The sequence below is a fragment of the Dipteris shenzhenensis genome, chromosome 20 (assembly GCF_047967505.1).
Source record: "Dipteris shenzhenensis isolate YYH24624 ecotype China chromosome 20, Dip_SZ_1.0, whole genome shotgun sequence".
Lineage (NCBI taxonomy): Eukaryota > Viridiplantae > Streptophyta > Polypodiopsida > Gleicheniales > Dipteridaceae > Dipteris > Dipteris shenzhenensis.
In genome coordinates this window covers 9,052,255-9,076,376 of record NC_141615.1, presented here as the reverse complement: position 1 = coordinate 9,076,376, position 24,122 = coordinate 9,052,255, and the positions used below count along the sequence as shown (strand labels likewise).

Below are 24,122 nucleotides of genomic sequence, written 5' to 3'. Positions count from 1 at the left end.
CGGAACACCACCAGGGAGACCGCTGGTCCCCCTGGACCCCCCAGCTGGGGACCAGCTAGCCCCCAGACCCCAGCGAGAGCACGGGGCTCCCTCACAATCAAGACAATGTGCTTCATTGTGCTACCAGCTTACCTACCCTGCCTAGCCCATAGGCTAGACTCACATAGATCACCTTTCTACCATCAACGGTCTCATTGATAGACCTCATCTGACATGCAAGTCAGGATCCATCCAGTGTTCCGAGCTCACACATGGCTTCTCCTCATATGAGGGCCTTACAACTTGAGCACCTTGGACCACTGGTGGTTACCAGGAGGGTGGGGCATTGAGCATATCTAACATCCTCTCTCAATGTCCACCCCGTAGGTGAACTACCTTCTCGGCCCAATGCCGAGTCTCTGAAGATGACCCTGAAGCTGATCCTTCCCGAGTGCCTTGGTGAAGATATCTGCTCCATTTTGCTCTGTTGAACAGTAGACCAATTCCACTATCCCGTCCTCGATCAAATCACACACATAGTAATACCGAATCTCTATATGTTTTGTGCGCGCATGAAACACTGGATTTTCAACAATGGCCATGCAACTTTGATTGTCGTACCTCAACACAGTTGCCTCATCCTCTTGCACTCCCATGTGCCATAAGATCCTCCTTAGCCACACTGCTTCACATGCAGTAAAACATGCTGCCTTGTACTCAGCCTCGGTAGAAGACAATGCCACTGTTAGTTGTTTCTTACTGATCTAAGAGAAGATACCTGAACCTAAAGAGAAACAATATCCAGAAACTCATTTCCTGGAATCAACATCTCCCGCCCAATCTGAGTCACAATAACCAACCAAGAAAGTGCCCATACCATAGGTGATGCCATAATCAAGAGTGTCCTTCACATACCTGAGCACCCGCATCCCTGCATTCCAATGATTCTCCCTGGGCTTATTGGAGAACCTGCTCAAAACGACGCCAACAGCAAAACTAATGTCCAGTCTGGTGTTGCACAAATAGATGAGACTGCCGACCAACTTCCTGTACCTCCTGATGTCTACTGATGGTGAGGCATCCTCCATAGACAGCCTCGCATTTACCTCCATAGGTGTAGCTATCTCCTTGTACTCGGACATATCAAATGTCTTCAAGATCTCCCTTGCATATCTCTGCTGAGAGATGAAGATCTTGCCAGGCTCTTGCATCAAGCCTAAGTCTGTCATCTCAAACTCAGTGCTCAATGCCTTTCTAGTCTGCTAGATCATGTCTTCATAGTCACCTGTAATAAGGAGATCATCCACATATAGAACAATAATAGCAGATTTTCCACCTTTCCTGTACACATACAAGTTAGCATCTGAGGCACATCTTTTGAAGTCTAATTTATGAAAGAATTTATCTATCCGTTGGTACCATGCTCTTGGGACTTGTTTCAGCTTGTACAGTGCCTTCTTTAGCTTGCAAACCTTGTTCTCAGAATGGGAAGCCTCAAATCCTGGTGGCTGAGCCATGTACACCTCCTCCTTGAGGTCACCATTTAAGAATGTTGATTTAGCAACCACCGATAGTACTATGCGAATAGTGGTCATTCTAACAATCGGAGCGAAAGATTCCTAAAAATCAAACCCTTCAACCTGCAAAAATCCTTGTGCAATCAATCTGGCTTTGTACTTTTCCAAAGTCCCATCGGCCTTGTACTTTACCTTCCAAACCCACTTGGTGCCAATAAACCTTCTGTTAGGTGGTCGATCTACCAGCTCCCAAGTTTCATTCTTCAAGATGTTGTCATATTCTACTTGCATAGCGTTTTTCCAATCTCAGTCTGCAAGTGCTTCCTCCAAACTCGCAGGCTCCTTTACTTCTGCAATAATCTCAGCCAATCTCAGCCATCAAGGCCATATTGACTATGTGAGCAAAAGCCCTCCTTTGCTCCTCGATTCTCTGAGACCGCCTTGGTTCATCTGCATGCTACTCAACAAACATAGGCATTTGGTTATCATGGTCGTAGAGCTGCCTTACCCATCGCGGCAATGGCTTTTCTGATGGTGTAACAACAGGTTGGTGACTTATACCTTCATCATCTGATATTTCCTCCTCCTTTATAGCTCTTGAGACAAGTCCATAGAGAATTACCTCTTCGCTTGATGATAAACTGAAAGAGCTCTTCTCTGCCTCCACTACATGTGACTGCTCAACAGAATTTTGCTGAGGTGTATGTGATGTCGTTGTTTGTCGCTTGATTCCTTTGCTCTTGCAAAAATCTCCAAACTCTGTAGAAACAAACTCACCACCACCATCCGATCTGATTTTCTTCACTTTTCTCCCTGTTTCATGTTCAACAAGCTGTAGCCATTCTTTCACTTGATTGCTTTGCTCTTGCAAAAATCTCCAAACTCTGTAGAAACAAACTCACCACCACCATCCGATCTGATTTTCTTCACTTTTCTCCCTGTTTCATTTTCAACAAGCTGTAGCCATTCGTTCAATTTACCAAAAGCTTGAGCCTTTTCACGAAGAAAGTACACCCACATCTTCTTGCTATAGTCGTCGACAATCAATAAAATATAGGAAGATCCCCCTAAGGCTTGCGTAGGCATCTTACAGCACAAGTCAACATGCACCAACTCTAGAGGAGCATTTGCTTTACTCTTGCTTTCTTGTGGGAATGCCTTTCTCTGTTGCTTGCCCATCATGCAAGCTTCACACAGTTCTTTGATTTCTGCTACTGCAGGTAAGTGAGCAACCATACCTTGCTTCTGCATCTCCTTCAGCACTGCAAATCTGATATGGCCAAATCTTTCGTGCCAAAGTCTGCTTGTGCCCACTCCAGCAGTGGCTGTAAGAGCACTTAGCTCATACAGGTTATTCCTCCTTACTCCTATGCCAACAAGATTGCCAGCACTATCCAGAATTTTTACTCCTATCTTGTTGAACCTCACCTCATGGTCAACGTCAGTTATGAAAGCAACTGATAGCGAATTTCTCTTGATTTGTGGAACATACAGTACATTAGATAGTTTCTTAACATCTCCAGTTACAGTACCTGTACCCTCAACAGGGCATTTTGCGTTATTTCCAACCATCACGGTGATGGGTTTCTGTAGAGGCTGCATGGAACAATATAGACCCTTCTTGCAGGTCATGTGACGGGAGGCACCACTATCCAACACCCATGAATCAGTGGTTGAAGCTTCTTCAACTGAGAAACACTCCTCCTCAATGGCCAAAAATAGATCCAACTCTGCTTCCGCTATGTTAGCTATCTCTTTCCCCTTATCTGACTTCTTCAGAGTACCATTCTTTTCATCTGCTTTCTTGACCCAGCAATCTGCAATCACATAGCCCCCCTTCTTGCAGTAGAAGCATTCTCCCTGAAACTTCTTCTTGCCGCCCTTCTTCTTTTTGTCACCACTAGTAGAGAACTCACCTTTGGTGGAAGGACCACCTTTCCCTTTCGCAGTGGCAGAGAACGTAGCATCCCCATTGCCACCTCCATCTCGAGCTTTAAGCCTCAATTCCTCCTCCATAAGTAAAGCACAAAACTCCTCAAATGTCAATGGCTAGGGTCTCACCTGAGTGTTAAGCGTTGTTACCAGTCCATCATACCTTGGTAGACATATCTAGAGACACCGCCGAGCTAGCTCTTCGCTAGCCTTTTGTATCCCAGCACCAGCATTAAACTTCTCAGCTGCAAGCTGATTCTCCAAGTTCTGGATTTTTTGTTTGATTCCGCGTCTCATACTGACTCTTCAATATGTTCCAGGCCACAGTTGCCTTAGATGTATGCTGAATCAAGGTCAAAAGATTGGGGCAGCACACATAGGCATCCTCAAAAAAACAATTACCTATCATAAATGGCATAATTGCTGGGCTTGTTATCAGCATAAAATTGTACCGGTGAACCAAAATTTGAGTCTGTATGGTACTAGTCGCACATCGTAGACTTTGAACTATGGAGATGGAGTGACCTTTACCCTCTATAGTAGATTGGTGATGGGAACTGCAATCTTTGCTAAATCCTTGATGTGTTTCTTGTATGCTTGGCGAATGCCCATGAATATGTAGACCTCTTGGGCTTTTGTAGGCACCTCCCACTCCACTATTTTTGTAGGATTCAATAGAACAACTGTCAGAGTGATGATGTATCCCAAATAATGGACCTCCTTTGAAAGGAAACTGCTCTTCTTGGAATTGATGTACAGCTGGTTGTCCTTCAATAGGTGAAGTACCTATTGGACATGCATAACATGCTGTGTGGGTCAGGTTTGTTAAGAGAGCCAACTTGACTACCACATGGCACTGACGTGGCTGCTGATAAAGCATCTGTACGGCTATTGATGTGGCAGCCTATAGCATGCCACGAGGTGTGGATGCCCGTGACAGTCTACAAGTGGGTGAGCTAACTCAACTAGTACCTTCTTGTAAAGTCCGTATGTAGCTTCTCTGAGTTCCAGAGGAAATTGAGCGTTTCTAGTCTCTCCCATAAATTTTTACGTGGTATTGTGTCAAAGGCTTTACTGAAGCCTACAAAGCAATCATAGACATCCCTTTCCTGTTCTTTTTCCCCTCCATTGTTGCTCTTATCCAGTTGATCCACCATTGAGTGCTTGGGACGGATTACCCAAGTTGACCTTCAAATCATGAGACTCACAAAAGGACTATAGTGCGTCTAGGTGTCTCTGAAGCCCCTCTGCTGAGGAAGACAAGAGAGCCCCGTCATCTGCGTAGAGCAAAATCTGGATCAGCTTGCCTGCAAGAGAGCAACCTACACCCCCCTGTGTCTGCATCACTATCTCAAGCTCGTCAATGTAGAGGCCAAACAAGGTAGGCGACAAAGGACACCCTTGTTTGACCCCGATAGTGCTCATGATCTCGTCTATCCACCTGAATCTTGCCCGAACTCTGCCAGAAACTCTCTCGTAAAGTGCCATGACAGCCCAAATGATCTCCTGGTCATAACCCAAGTCCTGTAGGAGCAGTATGAGGCGGGCTCTCAGAACCGTGTCAAATGCCTAGCGGAAATCCACAAAGCAACAATAAACTCTCTGTTTTCGTGACCTCGCCTCCTTGATGATACATCTGAGCGTGAGAATGTGGTCCATGGTTCCATGATCACGCCGGAACGGCTTGTCGTGCTGCTCTAAGTCCTCGACACTCTGCAAGTCTGCTAACCTCGGAGTTAAGTACTGATGCATAAATCTTGGACATGACATGTCCAATCATAATGGTCCTATAGTTCTCCGGGCTCATGGGATCCCCTGCCTTGTGGATGGGTGAGATAGTGTTAATGGTCCAAGTGTGTGGAAATCCCAAACAAACCGCTTCATTAAAAAGCTTTGCTAAGATTAGGGCTAGGAGGTTAATCCCATATGCAATGAACTCGGTGCATAGCCCCTCATGATCCTTTGCTCGGCCATCATGAAGTTTCATTATGGCATCCTTTACTCCTCCTCTAGTGAAGAGGGTGCAGGATGTGGGACGGACTGGCTGATTTGGGATGTCGTAAAGTGTGCGTGCATAATCAAACCAGATCTGAGTGTCAGTGAGTGGCGGAGGGGACTGTCCTTTTATAAATCTCCACCAGAAGTCCTTAGAGTTGTTACTAAACAAAATGTTCAGTAGCTCCTCCTCGTTCCGACGAATGAAGCCTAGTTTCTTCCTCCGTACCAGTCCACGGTATTCACGTAGAGTATCTGGTGCGCTCGGAAGACTGTTTTTGGTTTCAAATCTGAGTTGACGGCGTAAAGCCTTACACTCATCATCGTACCAACTATTACAGGGTACGGTTCCAGGGAGTGGTGGGTGAATGGAGCGGGTGGTGTGGGGGAAAGCGTGAATGGCAGCCTCGTGTAGTGAGCGGGTGACAAGGGCAGCACGATCCTCTAAAAGGGATATGAAGTCAATATAAGCGAGAAGTATGTACAGACGGCCAGAGTAAAAAGGTGAGTGATCCTGATCAAAGCGTGTATCGTGGTAGGTGGAGTAAGCACTGAGTGGGGTGAAAGGTGCTGTGTGAAGGGAGGTGGAGATGCTAAAGAAAAGGTATGTATGATCAGCCCCTGGGGGGAGAGGTGCTACAGTGAAGTCAGTAATGCGAGATGTGAAGACAGGGGATCCCATGATGTAATCAACAACACTAGAGCCCCCCCCATGTGGAAAGCATGTGAAACCAGCTGAAGCGGGCCATCTGTCAAGGCCATTATAGATAATGAGATCATGTATCCTGCCAAGGTCTAATAGGGCTTGTCCATAAGATGAGAATAGACCTTGCCTGTCAGCCGAAACCCGTAGCATACTTGCCTCCTCAAGGTCAATATCTGGCAGTAGGGTGGAATCATCTCTGAAGTCAAGAAGTGGTACTTGATGGGCCCTTGTCCTCGCGTTGAAGTCCCCCACTAGAAGGAATTCTCCGCGGCTAGAAAAGTCAACAATGGACTGAGAAAGGGCAGCAAATGGGGATGTCTCATCATCACCTCGGATATCTCTGGCAAAGTGGGAGGTCTCCCGGGGGAAGTAGCAAATTGCGACAAACAGATCCCGGCAGTCCATGTGTCGAATCCGGATCCAAAGAAATCTGGAATGTGTATCTCTCTGCTCTACTGAAATGATCCCCGGAAGTGTGGATATGAAAAGGACTGCAACTCCACCTGAACCTCGAACTCCTTCTGTGCCCCTCGTCTCATCTCTGTAGGCAGACTCCCGTGTATATTCGCTGACTATTGGAAGAGGGTGCTCTGGACTCTGATGTGTCTCTGTATAAAAGACTATGTCGTGGCCTGTATAGGATTTCGAGAAGTCCCCTGGTTCTGAACATAAGGTACCATTACAGTTCCAAATGGTACAGGATAGGGTCTCGGATATTTGAGTCTCATAGACCGCGCTTCCCTATGTAGGGGAGGGAGAAGGTGCCCTACGGGGGCTTGTAAGAAGTCGTTTCTCTTGTACCATTGTCCACTTCCCCTCCTTCCGAGCGTGATCCCGCTGCTGCAGCAAAGAGCGCCTCTCCTCAACCTGTAGAGGTGTGAGGTTCTCATCCATAGAGATCGTTGGCTGATCTCGAAGGACTGACCTGCGTCATAGAGCTGAAAGTCGTGCCTGAGTGTCATGGAACCGTATGATTAGGGGTTGCTCTCGGTTGGGATCTCTCCCTACCCGCCATGCCCTCTCTATCCTGTGCTCAGCGACACCCAGGGTAGCGGCCATGAACGCAGTTGCATCTACCATCGGTGTAGCCTCAGTGCGTGGGATCCCACATACTCTGATATTGAGAGCCTTACTGGCTCTTTGCTACTGCTCCATGAGGGTAGCCAAAACGGTTACCCTTGTGGGTTCTCGTTTGGCCACGTCAACCCATCTGGAAGTCTCCTCAATAGCAGATTGCATGCTCGCAATCTGTGCCTCAACCACCGGGGTACTCCCTGGGACAGTGTGTATGGCTGTGACCTCTTGTCGGAGCTTCATGATATCCTGTCTGAGTCCCTGAATAAGACCCGCCTGCTCTCGAATGGCCCTAGCCTGCTCCTGTATGATGCGGCTCTGTTCCTGGTTGAAGCGGATCTGCTCCCATGCGAAGCGAGTCAGCTCCATCTCACGCTCACGGAAACTATGTATCTCCATGAGCAAGGTATCATGGGCCTCTGGTGTATCAGCCCACCCATGTCCATGTTGAAACTATGGTGACTGTGGCATGAAAGTGTGGGACTAAGTCTGGAAACTGGACAGTGACTGAGTGAGGAATGGAGATGACAGTGGAATGGATGAGGCAGCCCCAATGGGGTGTGGGAGCGTGGGTTGACTGAGAGGGAGAGGGGAGAGTGAAGCATAATGCGAAACAGTGTATGACACCTCCGAAGTAGGGGTCATAAGAGAGAGAGAAAGAAAGAAAGAAAGAAAGAAAGTTTATTAAAGCCCTTCAGAAGACCGATGGGTCAATGAGACTGCGAAAAAAACCTGACTACAATGAGCTGTGGTAGTGGAGCTACTAAACGAGCACCCACACCAATGCAGGATGCAATAAAATGCAAAATGGCAGTACTAAGTCCTAAGTACAACATAGTCATATCTCGACTATATATATATATATATCAATCTCAGCATCATCGTCAGCATAACCATCATCATCATCATCGTTAGCAACAAGACATCAAGATGGATGAGGCTGTGGAAGCGTAGGCATGAGGTCAGCAATAGAACGTTGTCGCCCCCTCAAGGGTGCAGTCCTGGTACGTCTCCTGGTCGTAGCTCTGCATCTAACCAAGGCCACTGTGACCATCGTTGGTCGGGCTCCGACCCTAAACAAGGAGGGGATGTCCCCAAGTGTGATCTGTGAGTCAACCCTCTATCTGAGCTGTCGAGTCACAGGCTCCAGGTCACGGTCATGTCGAGGTCGTGCCTCATGGGGGTCTATGTGATCTGGCTGAAAGAACTCCGTGATAGAGCTCTAAGAGGTATCAATCAAGGGAGAAGTCTGCTCCTGTCTGTTAGATATGCTCAATGCCCCACTCTCCTGGTAACCACTAGTGGTTAAAGGTGCTCAAGTTGTAAGGCCCCCGTATGAGGAGAAACCATGTGTGAGCCTAGGACACTAGATGGATCTTGACTTGCATGTCAAATGAGGTCTATCAATGAGACCGTTAATGGTAGAAAGGTGCTCTATGTGAGTCTAGCCTATGGGCTAGGCAGGGTAGGTAAGCTGGTAGCACGAGGCACATTGTCTTGATTGTGTGGGAGTCCCTTGCTCTCGCTGGGGTCTGGGAGCCAGCAGCCTCCTTGGTGGGGATTTGGGGACGAGAGCAAGGACGTATAGGAAATATTCCTTGAATATTCCATGGACAACTAGTCGGTTCCACCAACTAGGTTGATTGGTCGGCTCCACCGACTAGGTTGATTCGACTACCGTTCTCATAGCTATAAAGAGGCGACCTTCCCAGTCCATTGTATCAGATCAGATCTTCCAGCTAGTAGCTCTTCACCTAGTTTCTGTCTAGATCACCATCTAAGCTCCACTGTGGGAGCGCACGGGTGGATGGAGCCATCATCTGTACTACATCAGTATTGAAGGAAAAGTCTGTTCCTCTCGAGTTTGCTGTGTACTCTCTATTCTTTGTTCAGTTTCTGTTCCATTGCCCTGTGTAATTTAACATGGTATCAGAGCCCAGGCGGCTCTAAGGATCGAAGAGTATAAGAGAGGCAAGGGCTTCAACATCATACGAAGTGATGGCATCAGGAAGCGGCCTGAGTTCAGCAACTGGAACTGGCTCGAGTTCAGCAGCTGCACCAACAATCCAAGCGTTGAGGATTCACCCACCAACCTTCACTGAAGGCAAGCTAGCTTTTGGAGACAGTATTGGGGACTGACCCAGAACCACAAGAAACCCCCGACCCAACAAATCCAGGGAGAACGATACCTCTTAATGCCAACCTTCTACGAGCTTGGAAACGCAAGAACACAGATGCTCTGTGTGCCTTGGTTACAAGTACTACTGATAGTGTTTTCGCATGATTTCATAGCTGGCGGAAGCTGAGGTGTTGCATGCATACTTGAGAAGATCAAGCACGAGTTTCTTTGGCCTCATTTACACAATGATGTCCACGAGTATGTGTCTCACTGCCAGATATGCCAGCATGTGGAGGTATCCCATGGGAAGTTGCCAGGTCTAATTCAGCCCCTTGAGATTCTAGATCATCCTTTCGAAAAGATCAGCATGGACCTTGTCACAAGCCTTCCACTAGCCACGCTGGTTTTAGAAATACTATGTGTCTGATCATTGTGGACAGGTTCAACAAATTTGTCATGCTCATTCCATGCAAGGATACAATTGATGCACATGATGCGGCTTGACTCTTCATCAAATGGTGGTATCCAATGTGTGGTATGACTCATATCAGTGTGTTTGATAGGGATCCCAAGTTCACCAGTGAGCTTTGGAGAGGCCTTTTCGACAACTTTGGTACAAAGCTCAACTTTACTAGCAGCTTCCATACTCAATCAGATGGCCAAAAAGAGATCTAGATTCTACAACCTATTGGCCTTCGATGTTCTGAAATGATATGTTGTAGATGCACAGTCCTAATGGGAGTTGTATCTACCATTGGTTCAAGGGATCCTCAATGACACCCATTCCACCAATGTGGGTAGGACTCCCTATGAAGCAACCTTTGGCGAGTAGTTCAAGTCCCCTCTCACCAGGACTTTTGAGAAGGTATACGAAGCCGATCACATCATAAGGTCATATGAGTAGATCATGGAGTCCATAAGAGACCGCATTGCTAACACATAGGAGGCCTACCAAATGCAAGCCAACAAACACAAGCGTGATGTGGGCTGCAAAGAAGGGCAATGGATTTTATCTTCGGAAGCGGCTTAATTAGGACAACGTGCCCAAAGCTTACATCGAAGCAATGGTCCCTTTCCAATCATTAAGGTTATCAATGATGTGGCCATGAAGTTACAGTTATCTACGAGATGGATTCTACATCCAGTTTTCCATGTCTCAATGGTCCCTTTCCAATCATTAAGGTTATCAATGATGTGGCCATGAAGTTACAGTTATCTACGAGATGGATTCTGCATCCAGTTTTCCATGTCTCGTGGCTCAAGCCATGTGTGGGTCCAGAAACTGACAATGGTTCCAGATGTGGAGCAGCCTAAGATTGTCGATGAGACAGGGGTGGTCGAGGGATGCGTCAATTTTACGAGCAAAAACCTATGAGCACATTTATCCGAGCGTGCTTTTCAAGAGATTTAAAAAATTGTAGTTCTTTAGGAAACATGGTTTTTACACGTTCATTTTCACTAGAACTAGATCCCTTTATCATAAAAATATACAGACTAGTCACTCATTCATTTTTACATAACATAAATTTTCTTATTCATAGGCATCCCTTTATACCCCTGCTATTACCTTTAAAAAGTATTGAAAAATAATTCATTTAAGAAACATCCCTCATAATCACTCTCAATGTAATAATATTTTACATATATAATTACTTATTAAACACATTTATATCATATGGCAATATCTTTCTAGTGTTTTTATAGCATAAATAACAAGATATTTATGGACATGTTTCTAAAGAAGTTTAAATTACTATAAATAAGTATTAACTTGGGCTTCTATATCACTCTCATAAAATACACGTAATATTTAATACTATATATGCAAGATTTTTCAAAATATAACCCCATATATGTGCTCAAAGGGGGTTTTTCCGATCAATTTGAGTGGTTAAATGACTATATTTGGACATTGGATGTGAAAGTTATATCCCTTTTAAAAGTGTTGTCCTTGAAAGACCTACTCAAAGGGGTTTCACTGGCAAAACTACCTTAATGGCTTGCTTCAATGAGTTTTCTTTGGAGAAACCCTTTCATGACGATAGGTTGAGAGAGTTTATAAATGTCACCCCCTATTAAGTAAAAGTTGTAAGAAGGATCATAAGGGAGTTTTCATAAAGAAGTCTACTCTACATGTGGGTTTCTTCAAAAGCCATCCCATTATGTTCTCACCATTCCCAAAGATTCATGTAAATATTTGTTTATAAAATAGGCATTTCTATGATACTTTGCATATTTATAAGTGAAACTATGTTTTCTTCCGATCCATTTTTGCCATTATTTTGCTAGTTGGAAGGTTTTTCTTTCCTTCGCTCTGATGCTCGAAAGATTTCGCTTGAAAAATACTCGTCCCCGGTACTCGAGTCCGAACAGATTTTGCTTCATCACTTCAAGAAGGGTACAGGCAACTGTTACGTAGCCAAGTTCAAGCACAAGGGCTCCCATGAAGCACCATGGGTCGAAGAGGTTTTTTTCACAGATGATCCCCACCTCCCTTCAGCATATAAGGAGGCTTTTCACCTACCCTAGTTCTAATTTCAGTAGAAGGGGATGTCACAGGCATCCACAACCCATGGCATTTGGCTAAAGCTTTGGGGAAAGTGGTTTTCCCTTCACGTGCTCTGGATAATGTCAACCGGTTTTGTGTTTTGTGGGATACCGACAAGCCCACTCCTCCACATGTGGCTTTGCAGGTTGATATAACAGGTATGCCATCCCCGCAGGTTTTCTTTAAATTAAAATGGGGTGAATTTGCAGGCTCTTGCGTTGAATGTGGTAAATTTGGGCATATGCAGTATGAATGCCATCAGGTATTGCTAAAACCTCCCCCGGCGGCTGCATGCCCAAGCTCCTTTTCCAAATCATGTTGCTGCACCACGTATAAGGGACATGAGAAATGCCTCCCCTCTGGTGGTAAATGATAAAGGCAAGGAAAAAATGCAGGCCATGCCTCCCAAGGTGGCTGACAAAACTTCAAAGAAGCCCTCTTCTTCGAATCGGTAATCACCTAGAGAGGTTGTCAAGCCAAGGACACTGGCTGATAGGAATTGGACGGAAAATGCCTCCTCTTCTAAAGAAAATGCAGCAATGGATGGATTTGGGGTTGGTGAGCTTTGGTCAGCAGTGGTTCGTGCAGATCCACTATGTTTGCCTTTGATGTTAGCTGTGCCTTTTGATAACCCTGCTTTTCCCCCTTCTTCTCCTGGTCCTATTATAGATGATGACAAAGGAATGCATATTAGGAGTTTGCTTGTCCACCACCCACTGATGTGGCCATGCAGGAATAGTTTTGGGGGTTTATGTCACACATATTATCTTGTAAATATGTACATACCATGGTCAGCCAGCGTGTTTTCTTTGAGTGGTGAGATTTCTAGGTTTCTGCTCTCTAGCAGGCATCATACTAGTGTGACACTTTTGTTAGTTCAGGCTATATAGCTTTTGTTGTAGTTGATCTTTCTGAGAAGGCATTATTATCAAAGATGTCGTTTACCTTTGTAGAGAGAGGATTTGTTGTCATTACTAGATAATCGTTGACGTATCGAGCAACAGTCCCCATAGGGATGAGCTCTGTCCATTTAGCATTGTGACATTTCATTTCTTGTTTCATATCAATTTGATCTTGTAATTTTGTTTATGTATTCTGAGAGATATGTGTGAGCCGTATATGTAAAATGAGTATCTCAATTGAGTCATAATGCGTCTAAGCTAGCCGTAAAGGTAGCAATTTCTAACAATTGGTACTAGAGCAAAGGGTCTACAATGGAGATGTCCACTACAATGGAGTCAATTTTGTTACTACATTCAAAGGAAATAACTTTCCATCTTGGTAGTTGGGAGTGCGACTGTTTTTCATGGAGCAAGGACTTTGGAGCATAATTTCAGGTGCAGAGAAAAAGCCAAGCAACAATCAAGGGAGCGAGAAGATACCAGCTTGAGAGCAAAAGAATGAGAGAGCACTTAGCATGCTTGGCTTAGCTCTGGGATTCGACTATGTTCAGTTTTGAAGCCAGAGGTATCGGTCTACATATGGATGAAGGAAACAATTTGGGTATGCATCTAGATCATATGCAGGCCATCTTAAAGCAATTGCATGCTATCGGTTCCAAGTGGAAGATGCCAAGGCAGTTCTCCTTTTTAGTTTACCCCCACAGTAAACAGATCTGATTATGACACTTCGGGTAAGTTCAGAAACCAAGGATTTGAACGGCATAGTTTCATTAGTCTTGCTATGGCTTCGTCAATAGACTCCGTATAAGCATATTGAAGAAGAACTTTACATTGTACAACAGGATATAAGTACAGCATATCAAAGATGATTCTACATAAACAAGGATTTTTGCATCAATTGTTAAAATAGGCACAAGTCTCACCTGTTTTATATTTACAGAACTGGAGGGACTTTGAGCACTGCCGCCATGCAGGTCTTTTATTGTATGTTCATCCACAGGTGCTCTTATTGGATCCTGTTTGCCATTCTCAACTGTTCTCACAGCAATATTTTGAACATTTTCCGTTATGTTCCTGCATGAAATGATAAGCAGTAAGCACTTTAAGAAACAAAACCGTAACTGGTATAAAATCTGACAGACGTTTGGAAAGCTAAAGGACAACGGCATTGAGCAGTTGCCATCATTAAAGTGCTTGTAAACTGGTTGCTAATTGGTGACCCTGTTTTACTTTATTTGTTTTTTTTTAAGGCAATCAGAAGCCATTCATGTCTCAAATGTGCAATTGGTTTTCTACAGAGCAACCAAAATGCCCATCTGCAAGGAAAACCTTGGTTTTCTATGCCTTATGCAATCGCCTTGAGTACCAATCCGGGATGAATTTTGTATGTATTTCCAATCATTATGCTCGGTCTCAAGGGAAGTTCCAAAACATGTAACATCTAGATTTTTCTTCCAGATGGCCACGTTGTACATCTTGATATAAAACCTATTATCTTAGACTACCTATCCATGACCAAAGCTCTTATGAAAAGTTGTAATGTACTACAACCAAATCAAATCAAGTGAGTGGTAATGCTTTTCAGCTGTTTGTCAAGAATCAACGTGATGCTACAGCTCCAGCCTCCCACTAACATAATGCTTCCAGTAAATGTTGACTCTCGGGATGATCTCGTAGTTCCACACAGCTATGTAGAGATATATACAATGATATGGTGGTGTAGGATAGACTAGGACTTAGTCTATTTTAGAGTTTTTGTGTGCTCTAGTACTTGGAATATGTATACCAAGTACTTGTACTTCATTTGGTTGAACATTTCAGTTGGAGTTCACTTGTGTTCACTTATTGGTCTCTTGTGTTTACAACTCTTCTCCATTCTTGTTCCTACATGTGGTATCAGAGCATCCATCACTAGAGTCCATTCCCGTGCTTGCTTTCACACTCCCACAAGCTTGGTGCTTTATTTTGTTCTTGGTTTCCCACATTCTATTCCGTTTTAGCTCCCATAGCTCGCATTCGACCCTGGCAGGCCACATTTTGCTGGAGTTCAGTCTGGTGCCTCATTTCATCGCCAGAAACAGTCCAGCAGCTGTTTTTGACTTTTTGAGGTCCAATTTCGACGTTTTTCCAAATTTCAGAGCTGCCTCCGCAAACAAACAAACCAGTTGTATGAACGTTCGTACGACCATATGACTTTGTATGGATAGCTGCGCGACAATGCCAAGAGTCTGTACGACTTGTTAGAAGGCAATTCCGAGCATTTTTTGGCATTTTTGCTCATATCTGGACTCTTTTCAGTTCTAGGACAGTTTCGGGAACTTCTCTTGCCCATATTGCAGGTGCAATGCAAGGTACATTGTTCATTTGTAGTGTTACACACCTTGAGGCTGTTTTGGGCACGCTTCTACAGGTTGTTTGCAACTCTTTCAGACTTGCATTTAGATTCCCATTGTGTTGGGTGCAAGATTTGTGGCTGGAACAGCCCTTTTGGTGCCTACTCAGCTTGCATTTATGAGTCTTGTGACTCATTGACAGTTACTTGCAGTTGGGATTGCATTCTAGCACGTGAAGTGCTTCAGAATATTGCAATTTGAGCCAATGCTTGGCTGATTTTTGGGGTAGAAGTACTTTGCATTTGGACCATTGTTTGGCATTGCATTGACCCATTCTTTGGCTGCAATTTAGCAGAATTTTTAGGGGCCGAAATATGGTGCTTGATTGCATTTTGTATCCCGGAACGGGATTGTAATTGAGCAGATTTTTGCACTTATGATCCCAACAGGGATTGGGCTTAGTGCAAGCAATTTTTGGGACAGATTTACAGCTATTTTAGAGCAGCCACTATAGGTATATGCCACTGAAGTGATTGCATAGCAGTCAGGTGCATTTCAGGTGTCCATTTGTTGCCTTTCTTTGCAGATTTATTTGCAGGTATTCTTGAGCCATCATCATGTCTCTTTCAGAGAATTTTGGAACCATGACTGAGGCTGACATGTTGGATGGCCCCAACTATGCCTTGTGGTGATTTACACTCAAGAATATCTTGGTTGGAAAGGGCTTATAGGACATCGTGACTGGTCATGAGGTTAGACTCGCTGGATCTAGCACGAGTGCATCTTCCACTTCTAGCACTACCACTAAGTCCTCTACTACCGCTTCCACAGAGGATCAGATGAGATTTGATCGCAGGGATGCCCAAGCGTTGTCTTTGATTGAATTGTCTATGAAGACACACATTAAGTCCACTATCAAGTCTTGCAAGACTTCAAAGGCAGTTTGGGATAGAGTGAAAAGTATGTGGAATGTGAAGAATGAAGCAAGAAGCATTGCTTTGAATAATAAGCTCAATAACTTGTCCATGTAGGAAGGTCAAACTATTTCATCTCATAATGCAAAGATTACTGACATTCGGGATGAGCTCGCAACTATTGATGAGGAAATAGAAACCAAGAAATTTGTCTCTATCACCCTCAATAGTCTGGCACCCTCATATGATACATTTGTCACTCCCTTGATTATTATGCTAAGGGCTGCTCCACTCAATTTGAGGAGTTAGTTGGCTTGCTCTTACAGGATGAAATGCGGACTTACAATTCAGCCCGTTCAATTGAGCAAGCACTTGCCACTCATGGAAAGGGTAAAGTTCAGGAAAAGACCAACAATGCTTATCAGCCCAGGAAGGAGAGGAATGCAAACACAAATGCAAGGAATGCAGATAAAGGTGCAAAGGTGAAGAAAGACAAATGCAATTATTGCAAGAACCCTGGTCATTACATTGCAGATTGCCAGAAAAGGATTGCCAATGAGAAACAGAAGCAAGGCACAAGTAGTCACTATGTGGCATCAGCTGAAAATGCCAATGCTTCACCATCTCATGCAAACTTTACACAAGAGGGAAAGGATTATGTGTTTAGTGCATTTCACGACAGCTTTGGTGCCAAGGGGGAGTTAGTTGCACATGATGCTTCTCTTGCTTCATCTGGGGATTCTTCATTTTCTGCCAAAGATACTTGGTATCTAGAGAGTGGTGCATCGAAGCATATGACTCACAGGAAAGAGTGGTTTAAAGAAGTCAAACCTGTTCATGGCAGACAGCTTGCTTGTGCCAATAATGTCACTCAGGACATCACAGGAGTGGGAGATGTTCCCATCCTTCTCGATTCAGGAAAGAAAAAGTATATCCGTGATGTGTGATATGTTCATGACTTGAGGAAAAATCTTGTTTTAGTTCCATCCATGGCCCATGATCAGCACATGCTTGTGGAATTCCAGGATGATCAATGCAGGAGCAAGGATCCAAAGAAAGGGTATGAGATTGCGGCTACACGTTTGTATGAGCCCAGCATGGGTCTTTACAAGTTTGATGAAGAGTCCTATAATCAACATGCTATGGCTGTCTCTTCTACTACTCAAGGTGATTTATGGCATGCCAGGTTTGGTCATGCACATCACAGAGCTTTTGCATATTTGCATTTTCATAATATGGTTGAAGGATTGCCAAAATTAAAGCAGCCCACTCAAGAGGTGTGTGAAGCTTGTGCTCTTGGAAAGTTGCATCGCCTACCATTCCAAAAGGACGGTGCAAGTTCAGTAAAAGCACAGGTCTTGCAGATTGTGCATAGTGATATTTGTGGACCAATGAATGTGGCAACCCATAGAGGATATTGATATTTTGTCACATTCATTAATGAATATTGAAGGTTCACTTGGCTCTTTCTCATGAAAAGCAAATCTGAAGTGTTCAATTGGGTTAAGGAGTTCAACGCATTGGCTGAGAAGCAAACCAATTCTAGAATTGAAACACTTAAATTTGACAATGAGGGAGAGTATACTTCACATGCTTTTGAGGGATACTTGAAAGAGCATGGGATAAAGCATCACAAAACAATGCCATACACGCCTCAACATAATCCGATTGCAGAGAGGAAGAACAGGACTCTCATGGAGATGACACGGTGTATGCTGAAATTTAAGAGAATGTCAAAGGCATTTTGGAGTGAAGCAATTGTTGCAGCCATATATATTCAGAATCGCTGTCACTAGGACTCACTAGAGCACACGAAACTGACTCATCTTGATTCCATTTCCTAACAGATAGTGTTGATCACATTGATGTTGTAGTAGACATACCATGACCTTAACTGAATGAGGCATCTGATTCATTGACCTCGAGACCAACTAGCTAACCATATTCAAGCATACATTAAATATTTTTTTCTGAATGGGGACTCTCTAGTGATGAGATAATAACTTAATGGCCATCTTCTTCATCAAGGAAATCAAACGAAGGATCCGCTTTTAGCATCATCATGGATCATCACTTTTTTTATTTCATTAAAGGCACTGACCTTTTTTGTTGCCGAGGTCGAAAGAGTACAATGTTCGTCTAGGTGGTCAACAACTCAACTCGTGCCGCTAAATCCCCCAGTGAAAAAGCAATGGTACCTCCCTTAGTCTCATAGTTTCGCAAGCATCATCACATCAAGACATGCTTCTTGACCTCCATCTCATGTGTGTCACATACGGTGCAAATTTACCTAGAATCTCTGAGATGATGTCCTAAGCTAGCCCGTGGTGACCATATTGCTTTGGAGAGATGTATCTTTATAACTAACTTGGTGCTTAGATAAAGCTGTCATCATCCAGATGGATGCCAGCGCCCAAATGCGGAAGTTATTATCTAGTGTCCATTCATTTGAAGGGGATTTACTTTTGGGCCACATTGAAGGCAAAGTTAAGGGTTGCCCTTTTGCCTCTACCATGCTTTCCGATTCGAAGGAAATTCTTTCTCGTCTCAAACAGCAAGGTTGCACCTCCCTAGAGGGCAATTCTCTGCATGCAGAAAGTTTGCATTGGTTGAAGGGTTTTGATCCTCCCCTTGCTTTGCAAGAACCCAGGTGGTCTTACTTCATTTCATCCAAAAGGTTACAATTCGTGGCTGATGTGATACATCCAGATGGTACATTGATCTCCTTTCCATTGACAGTCAGACAGTATGGTTTGGGGCTGGATTATAGACAGTTTTGGCATTCTCTTTCTCAAATGCTTCATTCTTTCCTACCAATACCGCAGTTAGAGCTCTCTTATTGTCTTACAGATTGGGCACTGCATTGCCACGATTCGGGCACTTATCCTCTTCCATTGGCTAATATAACAGTGGCCTGTTTGTATAAGGTTTTGATGCCTCCACCTTGGATTTATGGTGGGGAGAGGCCACAACTACAGCCACATACATACAGAATAGATGCCCTACCAAAGCATTGGTCAATGTGACACCTTTGGAGAGGTTTTATGGCTATAAGCCAAAGGTTCATCATTTCAGAGTGTTTGGCTCAGTTGCTTATGCTTTGATTCCATCTCAGCATAGATCAAAGCATGATGACAAAAGCATCAAATGCATTTTTGTTGGATACAGTACAAAAAGGGCTTCAAGCTCTATGATCCAGAAACAAGGAAGATCATGATTAGCAGAGATGTTGCCTTTGCTGAAAATAAATGCATACAGCCAACCAATGTGGATTCGCCACCTTATGATGATAAGCCTTTGGATATCATTCAGTTTGAGGATGATGAGATGGGTTCTCCAGAGGATACTCCTTTTTCCTCTCATACTTCAACTAGTTTGCCACATGTTGAGGGTGCTTCTCCCTCAAATGTTCCAGATGTGCAACCAGCTAGTGGGGAAGGACAGCCAAGGTTTGGATACAATACCACCATCGTGGAGTCACTCAAACAAAGGATGCAACTCCAAATAGTCGGTACAGCTGATAAAATGGGCAAGGTTGACCATTCAGGATGGCTAAGGATCAGCCTACTTTGCGGAGAACCAAGGAAAGCACTAAAAGTACTCGTGGATAGGTCAAATTTACATTGATGACCTCTGTTGTGGAAGCTGATATTGAGCCTCAAAGTTTTGAGGATGCACAAGGACATCCTTCATGGCAGAAGACCATGGAATCTGAAACTAGGTCCATTGAAAAGAATGCCACATGGGATTTGGTTGATGCACCCATTGGTAAAAATATTGTTGGCACCAAATGGATCTATAAGGTCAAGTATCATTCAGATGGTACTGTGGAAAAATATAAGGCCCGTCTTGTTGCCAAGGGGTATACTCTAGAAGAGGGAATTGACAATGAGGAGACTTTTGCTCCAATAGCCAAAATGACTACCATCCATTGTGTCATTTCTCTTGCTGCAAATTAAGCTTGGCCAGTCTTAGGACTGCCTTTTTGAATGGAGATCTCAAAGAAGAAGTCTATGTGCAACAACCCCAAGGATTTGTGGTAAAGGGACAAGAGCACAAGGTGTGTAAGCTTAGAAAAGCTTTATATGGGCTCAAACAAGCAACTCATGCATGGTATCACATGATACACTATTTTCTAGCTGTACCAAGGCTTTGTCGATACACATACAGAGCCTAATCCATATGCTCTCCAAGAAAACTCAGATTTGGTCATTCTAGTGCTTTATGTGGATGACATATTACTCACTGGCAGTAATACATAGCAAATTGTAGCAGTGCAGTCCGTTTTATGTTAGACATTTGACATGATAGATTTGGGTTTATTGCACTATTGTCTTGGCATTGAGTTTTGGCAGACCCAAGAGGGAATATGCATGTCACAAACAAAGTATGCTAAAGGTCTCTTGCAGAAATTCAAGATGGAAAACTGCAAACCTGTGGCTACTCCATTGGAAAACAGACTCAAACTTACTACGCATGATCAGGCTGAAAAGTTTGATGGCACACTTTACATGCAGCTGGTTGGCAGTCTCATTTTATTTATGCTCCATAGGCTAGACATTGCTTATGCTACAGGGTTGCTCAGTCCGTTTATGCATTGTCCCACTGTCACACATTGGAATGCAGCCAAAAGAGTTCTTAGATATGTTCATGGTATTCTCTCTTGTGGTTTGCATTATGCTCCTGATTGTGACATTTCTCTGAGTGGTTTCACAGACTCAAATTGGTCAGGGGACATTGATGATAGAAAATTCACTTCCGGCCATTGCTTCTCATTGGGTTCAGCTTGCATATCTTGGCTTAGTAAGAAGCAAGACCGAGTCTCTCTTCCCTCTAGTGAAGCAAAGTATAAAGCAGCAAATGCAGCCACTATGGAATGTATGTGGTTAAGGAAGCTTTTGCATGACTTGCATCATGCCCAAGATGGTGAGGCAACCTCTATCCTTTGTGATAGCCAGAGTTGCATTGCCATTGGCAACAATCCTGTCTTTCATGCTCGCATGAAACACATTGAAAATCCTCATTACTAAATATGGGATTGTATTTCAGATGTCTTCATTGACCTTATCTATTGTTCTACTGAGGACAATGTGGCAGATATCTTCACCAAAAGCTTGTCAACACCTCTTTTCACACGTCATCGACATGGCTTCGGGATCAGAGACATTAAAACAATGTCAAGGGGGGTTGTAAAATGACATTCTTTCTTTTGTACTCCCATAGGTTGTTATATCCACACTTGGATGAATTTGTGCAACCATGGTACTTTAGGTACCGTAGATGCTTCTGAGACTATTCTAGAGTACTTCAGCCATATCATTGAGGAGGGATTTGTAGACACATACAATGATAGGTGGTGTAGGAGGATAGACACAGTCTATTTTCTAGTGTTGTACTTGGGTACTATAAATACCAAGTACTTGTACTTTCATTTCATCGAATTGTTTCTATGTTACCACATTCTTGCTCACTTGTGTTCACAACCATCTCCTTTTGTTCCTTCATAATCTAAGCTAGGAAGGAAGAGGAAGAAGGATCACGATGGGGAGTTCTATAGTGTTTTGCTACCTTATTGTCTCCTCTTGTGGATTGGTACTATCTTGCTTAGTTGTACTTTGTGGAGTCTTCAAAGATTTTTTAGTTATCGCTATCAGCATTTCTTTTGTTGTCCCCTCCCCATGTCAACATCTATGCTACTAAGCTTTGTGAGTCCGAAGCCAACCCATTGGCTAACTTCCCCAGTCCTCTTGCCACATCCTCTTCTATGATGATGTCATCTGTAGCTTAGATGAGACATTGTCAATGCTCCTTCCTTCTTTGTCTCTTTTGTAGAGTTCCTTGACAAAGTGTATCATGTCTTCCCAATCTGGTTTCTTCACCTCTCTTCTTTGTCTCTTTTGTAGTGTTTCTTGACAAAGTGCATCATGGGAAGACAAAGTGTATCATGTCTTCCCATGTTGCTTTCCCCACCTTAGATCTGTTTCCATGTAGCTTCTGGAAAAACTTTTTGGGGTTTTTCTTGAGCTCTTCAAAGTGCCAGAGGAGAGTTCCTTTGCATTCTGTAGCCCAAAACATGCAATAGTGTGGTCTCTCTTGGTTCTTCAGACGTCCTCTTCCAGTGAGGGGGGAGTGGGTGGTTCATGAATTTCTTTAAAAGACCAAATGGCCTAGGGACAAAGTAATACGATGCAGGAAATATTAGAAGAGGGTGGCTAATGACTTCTTCTGCTTAATTGTATCTTGATCCTACCCTGTTCTCCTGGCACTTGGGTCTTGGAGACTCTAGTTACATGGTGGTTCCCCCATTAGTTTCTTGTAGTGGGACCCAGGAGAGTGGGAATGGATTGATGAAGGGCACTAAGAGAAGAGCATTCCTTTCTTTCATTACATAGTCATAAATGCCAGGAGATTTCAGCTTAGTAGTAGAGGTTGGAGGCCCTCTAGAGCTCCTCATTGGGATAGTTTTCAGATTTCTGCAGAGGTGCAGATAACTTTTGGAGGAGGCTCTGGATATCCCTCAGGAATAGAAAGATCACTCTTTTCTTTTGGCTCTCTATTCATGGAGGGATTGCAGTGAACCTGTGGAGATCTAGTTGACCCTACTTGTCCTCGATGCCACGCAGCAATTGAGGTAGTTCAGCATTGCCTCTGGGAGTGCATGCAAGCGAGGACAATCTGGAAAGGTGTTGCTAGGATATTTAGCATATTTCATAGAGCACCCTTCTTCATGATTTAGGAATCAGTGGCATGGTTATCTCTTACCGGCCCTCAAGTGTTTTTCGAGGGACATGACTTAGACTGAGCCTTCATTATACAACGACACTCTATGGAGTCATGTTCTCTATAGGATGTTCCCTTCACTCCTTTGAGAGTTGCTCATGCCTTGGTAGACACATCATGGGAGATTCTGGCTAGCATTGCAGCTTGGCATATTTGGAGGACCAGATGTATGGAGGCAATAGAGGGTTCCCAGGTTCACCCTTCCCAGTCTATGGCCAGTATATGGACTGATATTATACACACACTGATGGCCATCTGGACAAGCATGCAAGGATCCTCCAGAGCAGCTACAGAAAGGAGAGATACTTTTTTCAGAGTTTGGAGAGAATCTCCTTTCTTCTCTAAGTCTCCTTTAGGGTTGAGGTGGCATTTTCAGCCTCCGCCTTGGATTTTTGTTAGCTCTTTTTGAGCTGGTTTTTTCTCATGCATAGCATGATGTACTCCCGCATTAGAGCTTGCTCTTGCGGTTTTCATTCATACTTAGTGAGTAATATTTTTGAAAAAAAATAATTATTATTTTAACAACTACTTGTGCCTAGCTCATGGGTGTTTTGTTGTTGCCAATCTCTTCGATTTTATCAATGCAGACCCTGCAATAAATGTACATGTGCTTTTTGTCTAAATTTTTGGTCTATGGAATCAGCTTTATGGTCCTATCTACGCTGGCCCTATTCCCCCTCCTCTTGTAGGAGGCAGTAAGTGTTTGTGTGATCTCTGTCCATGCAATATTGAGAACTCATGGTAGGTGGTATACCATATATGCATATCCCTATCTCCAAAGTGGAACAGGCTAACCATCTTTGATCTAGGTATCTAACAAAGTAAATAGGTTGCTAAACCCATCCAAAAAAGGCAATGTGTATGCATGTATGTATGTATCTATAGATACACATATAGCAGACTTTATCCTTTTGGAACAAGAGACCATTCCGAATGAAATGCTTATCTCAGATTTCTCTCCCACTTGAATCTCTTTCATTCGGCAATGCCCAAACCTTGACCTACTGCCAAATATGACCGAAGTAATGATCATGGTCACTCAAACCTTCTAGGGATAAAAAGATCAGTCTCATAAAGTTCAGATAACCAATTTGACTTACAGCATCAGCCACCATATCAGTAGCTTCCCTTCTATATCGCATCTCAAAATTGAAGTCCTCCATACTCTTAGACCACCTAGCCTTAAGGGCACCCACAAATCTGAGGCATTGCAAAAGTAATGTGTTATCACACATACCACAGACTCAAGGCCATATAAATAGTGACTCCACTTCCTTCCCGCAGCGACTATAAGAAATAACTTTTTTTCATACAGAGGATATT

General features: G+C 43.7%; 1 protein-coding gene across 8 annotated transcripts in view; it reads right to left on the bottom strand.

Annotated features, from left to right (window-relative positions):
• The window catches only part of LOC147889233 (MAP3K epsilon protein kinase 1-like), a 182,418-nt gene that overhangs the window by 113,142 nt on the left and 45,154 nt on the right, over window positions 1–24,122 (bottom strand). For all 8 annotated transcript variants that reach the window (XR_015542874.1, XM_087391390.1, XM_087391386.1 and 5 more), the window contains one exon: window positions 13,696–13,846. Coding sequence is in view for 7 of the 8 variants with exons in the window: in XM_087391390.1 (XP_087247516.1) it covers window positions 13,696–13,846 (151 nt within the window). In the remaining variant the exon portion in view is untranslated. The remainder of the gene's footprint in view (window positions 1–13,695; window positions 13,847–24,122) is intronic.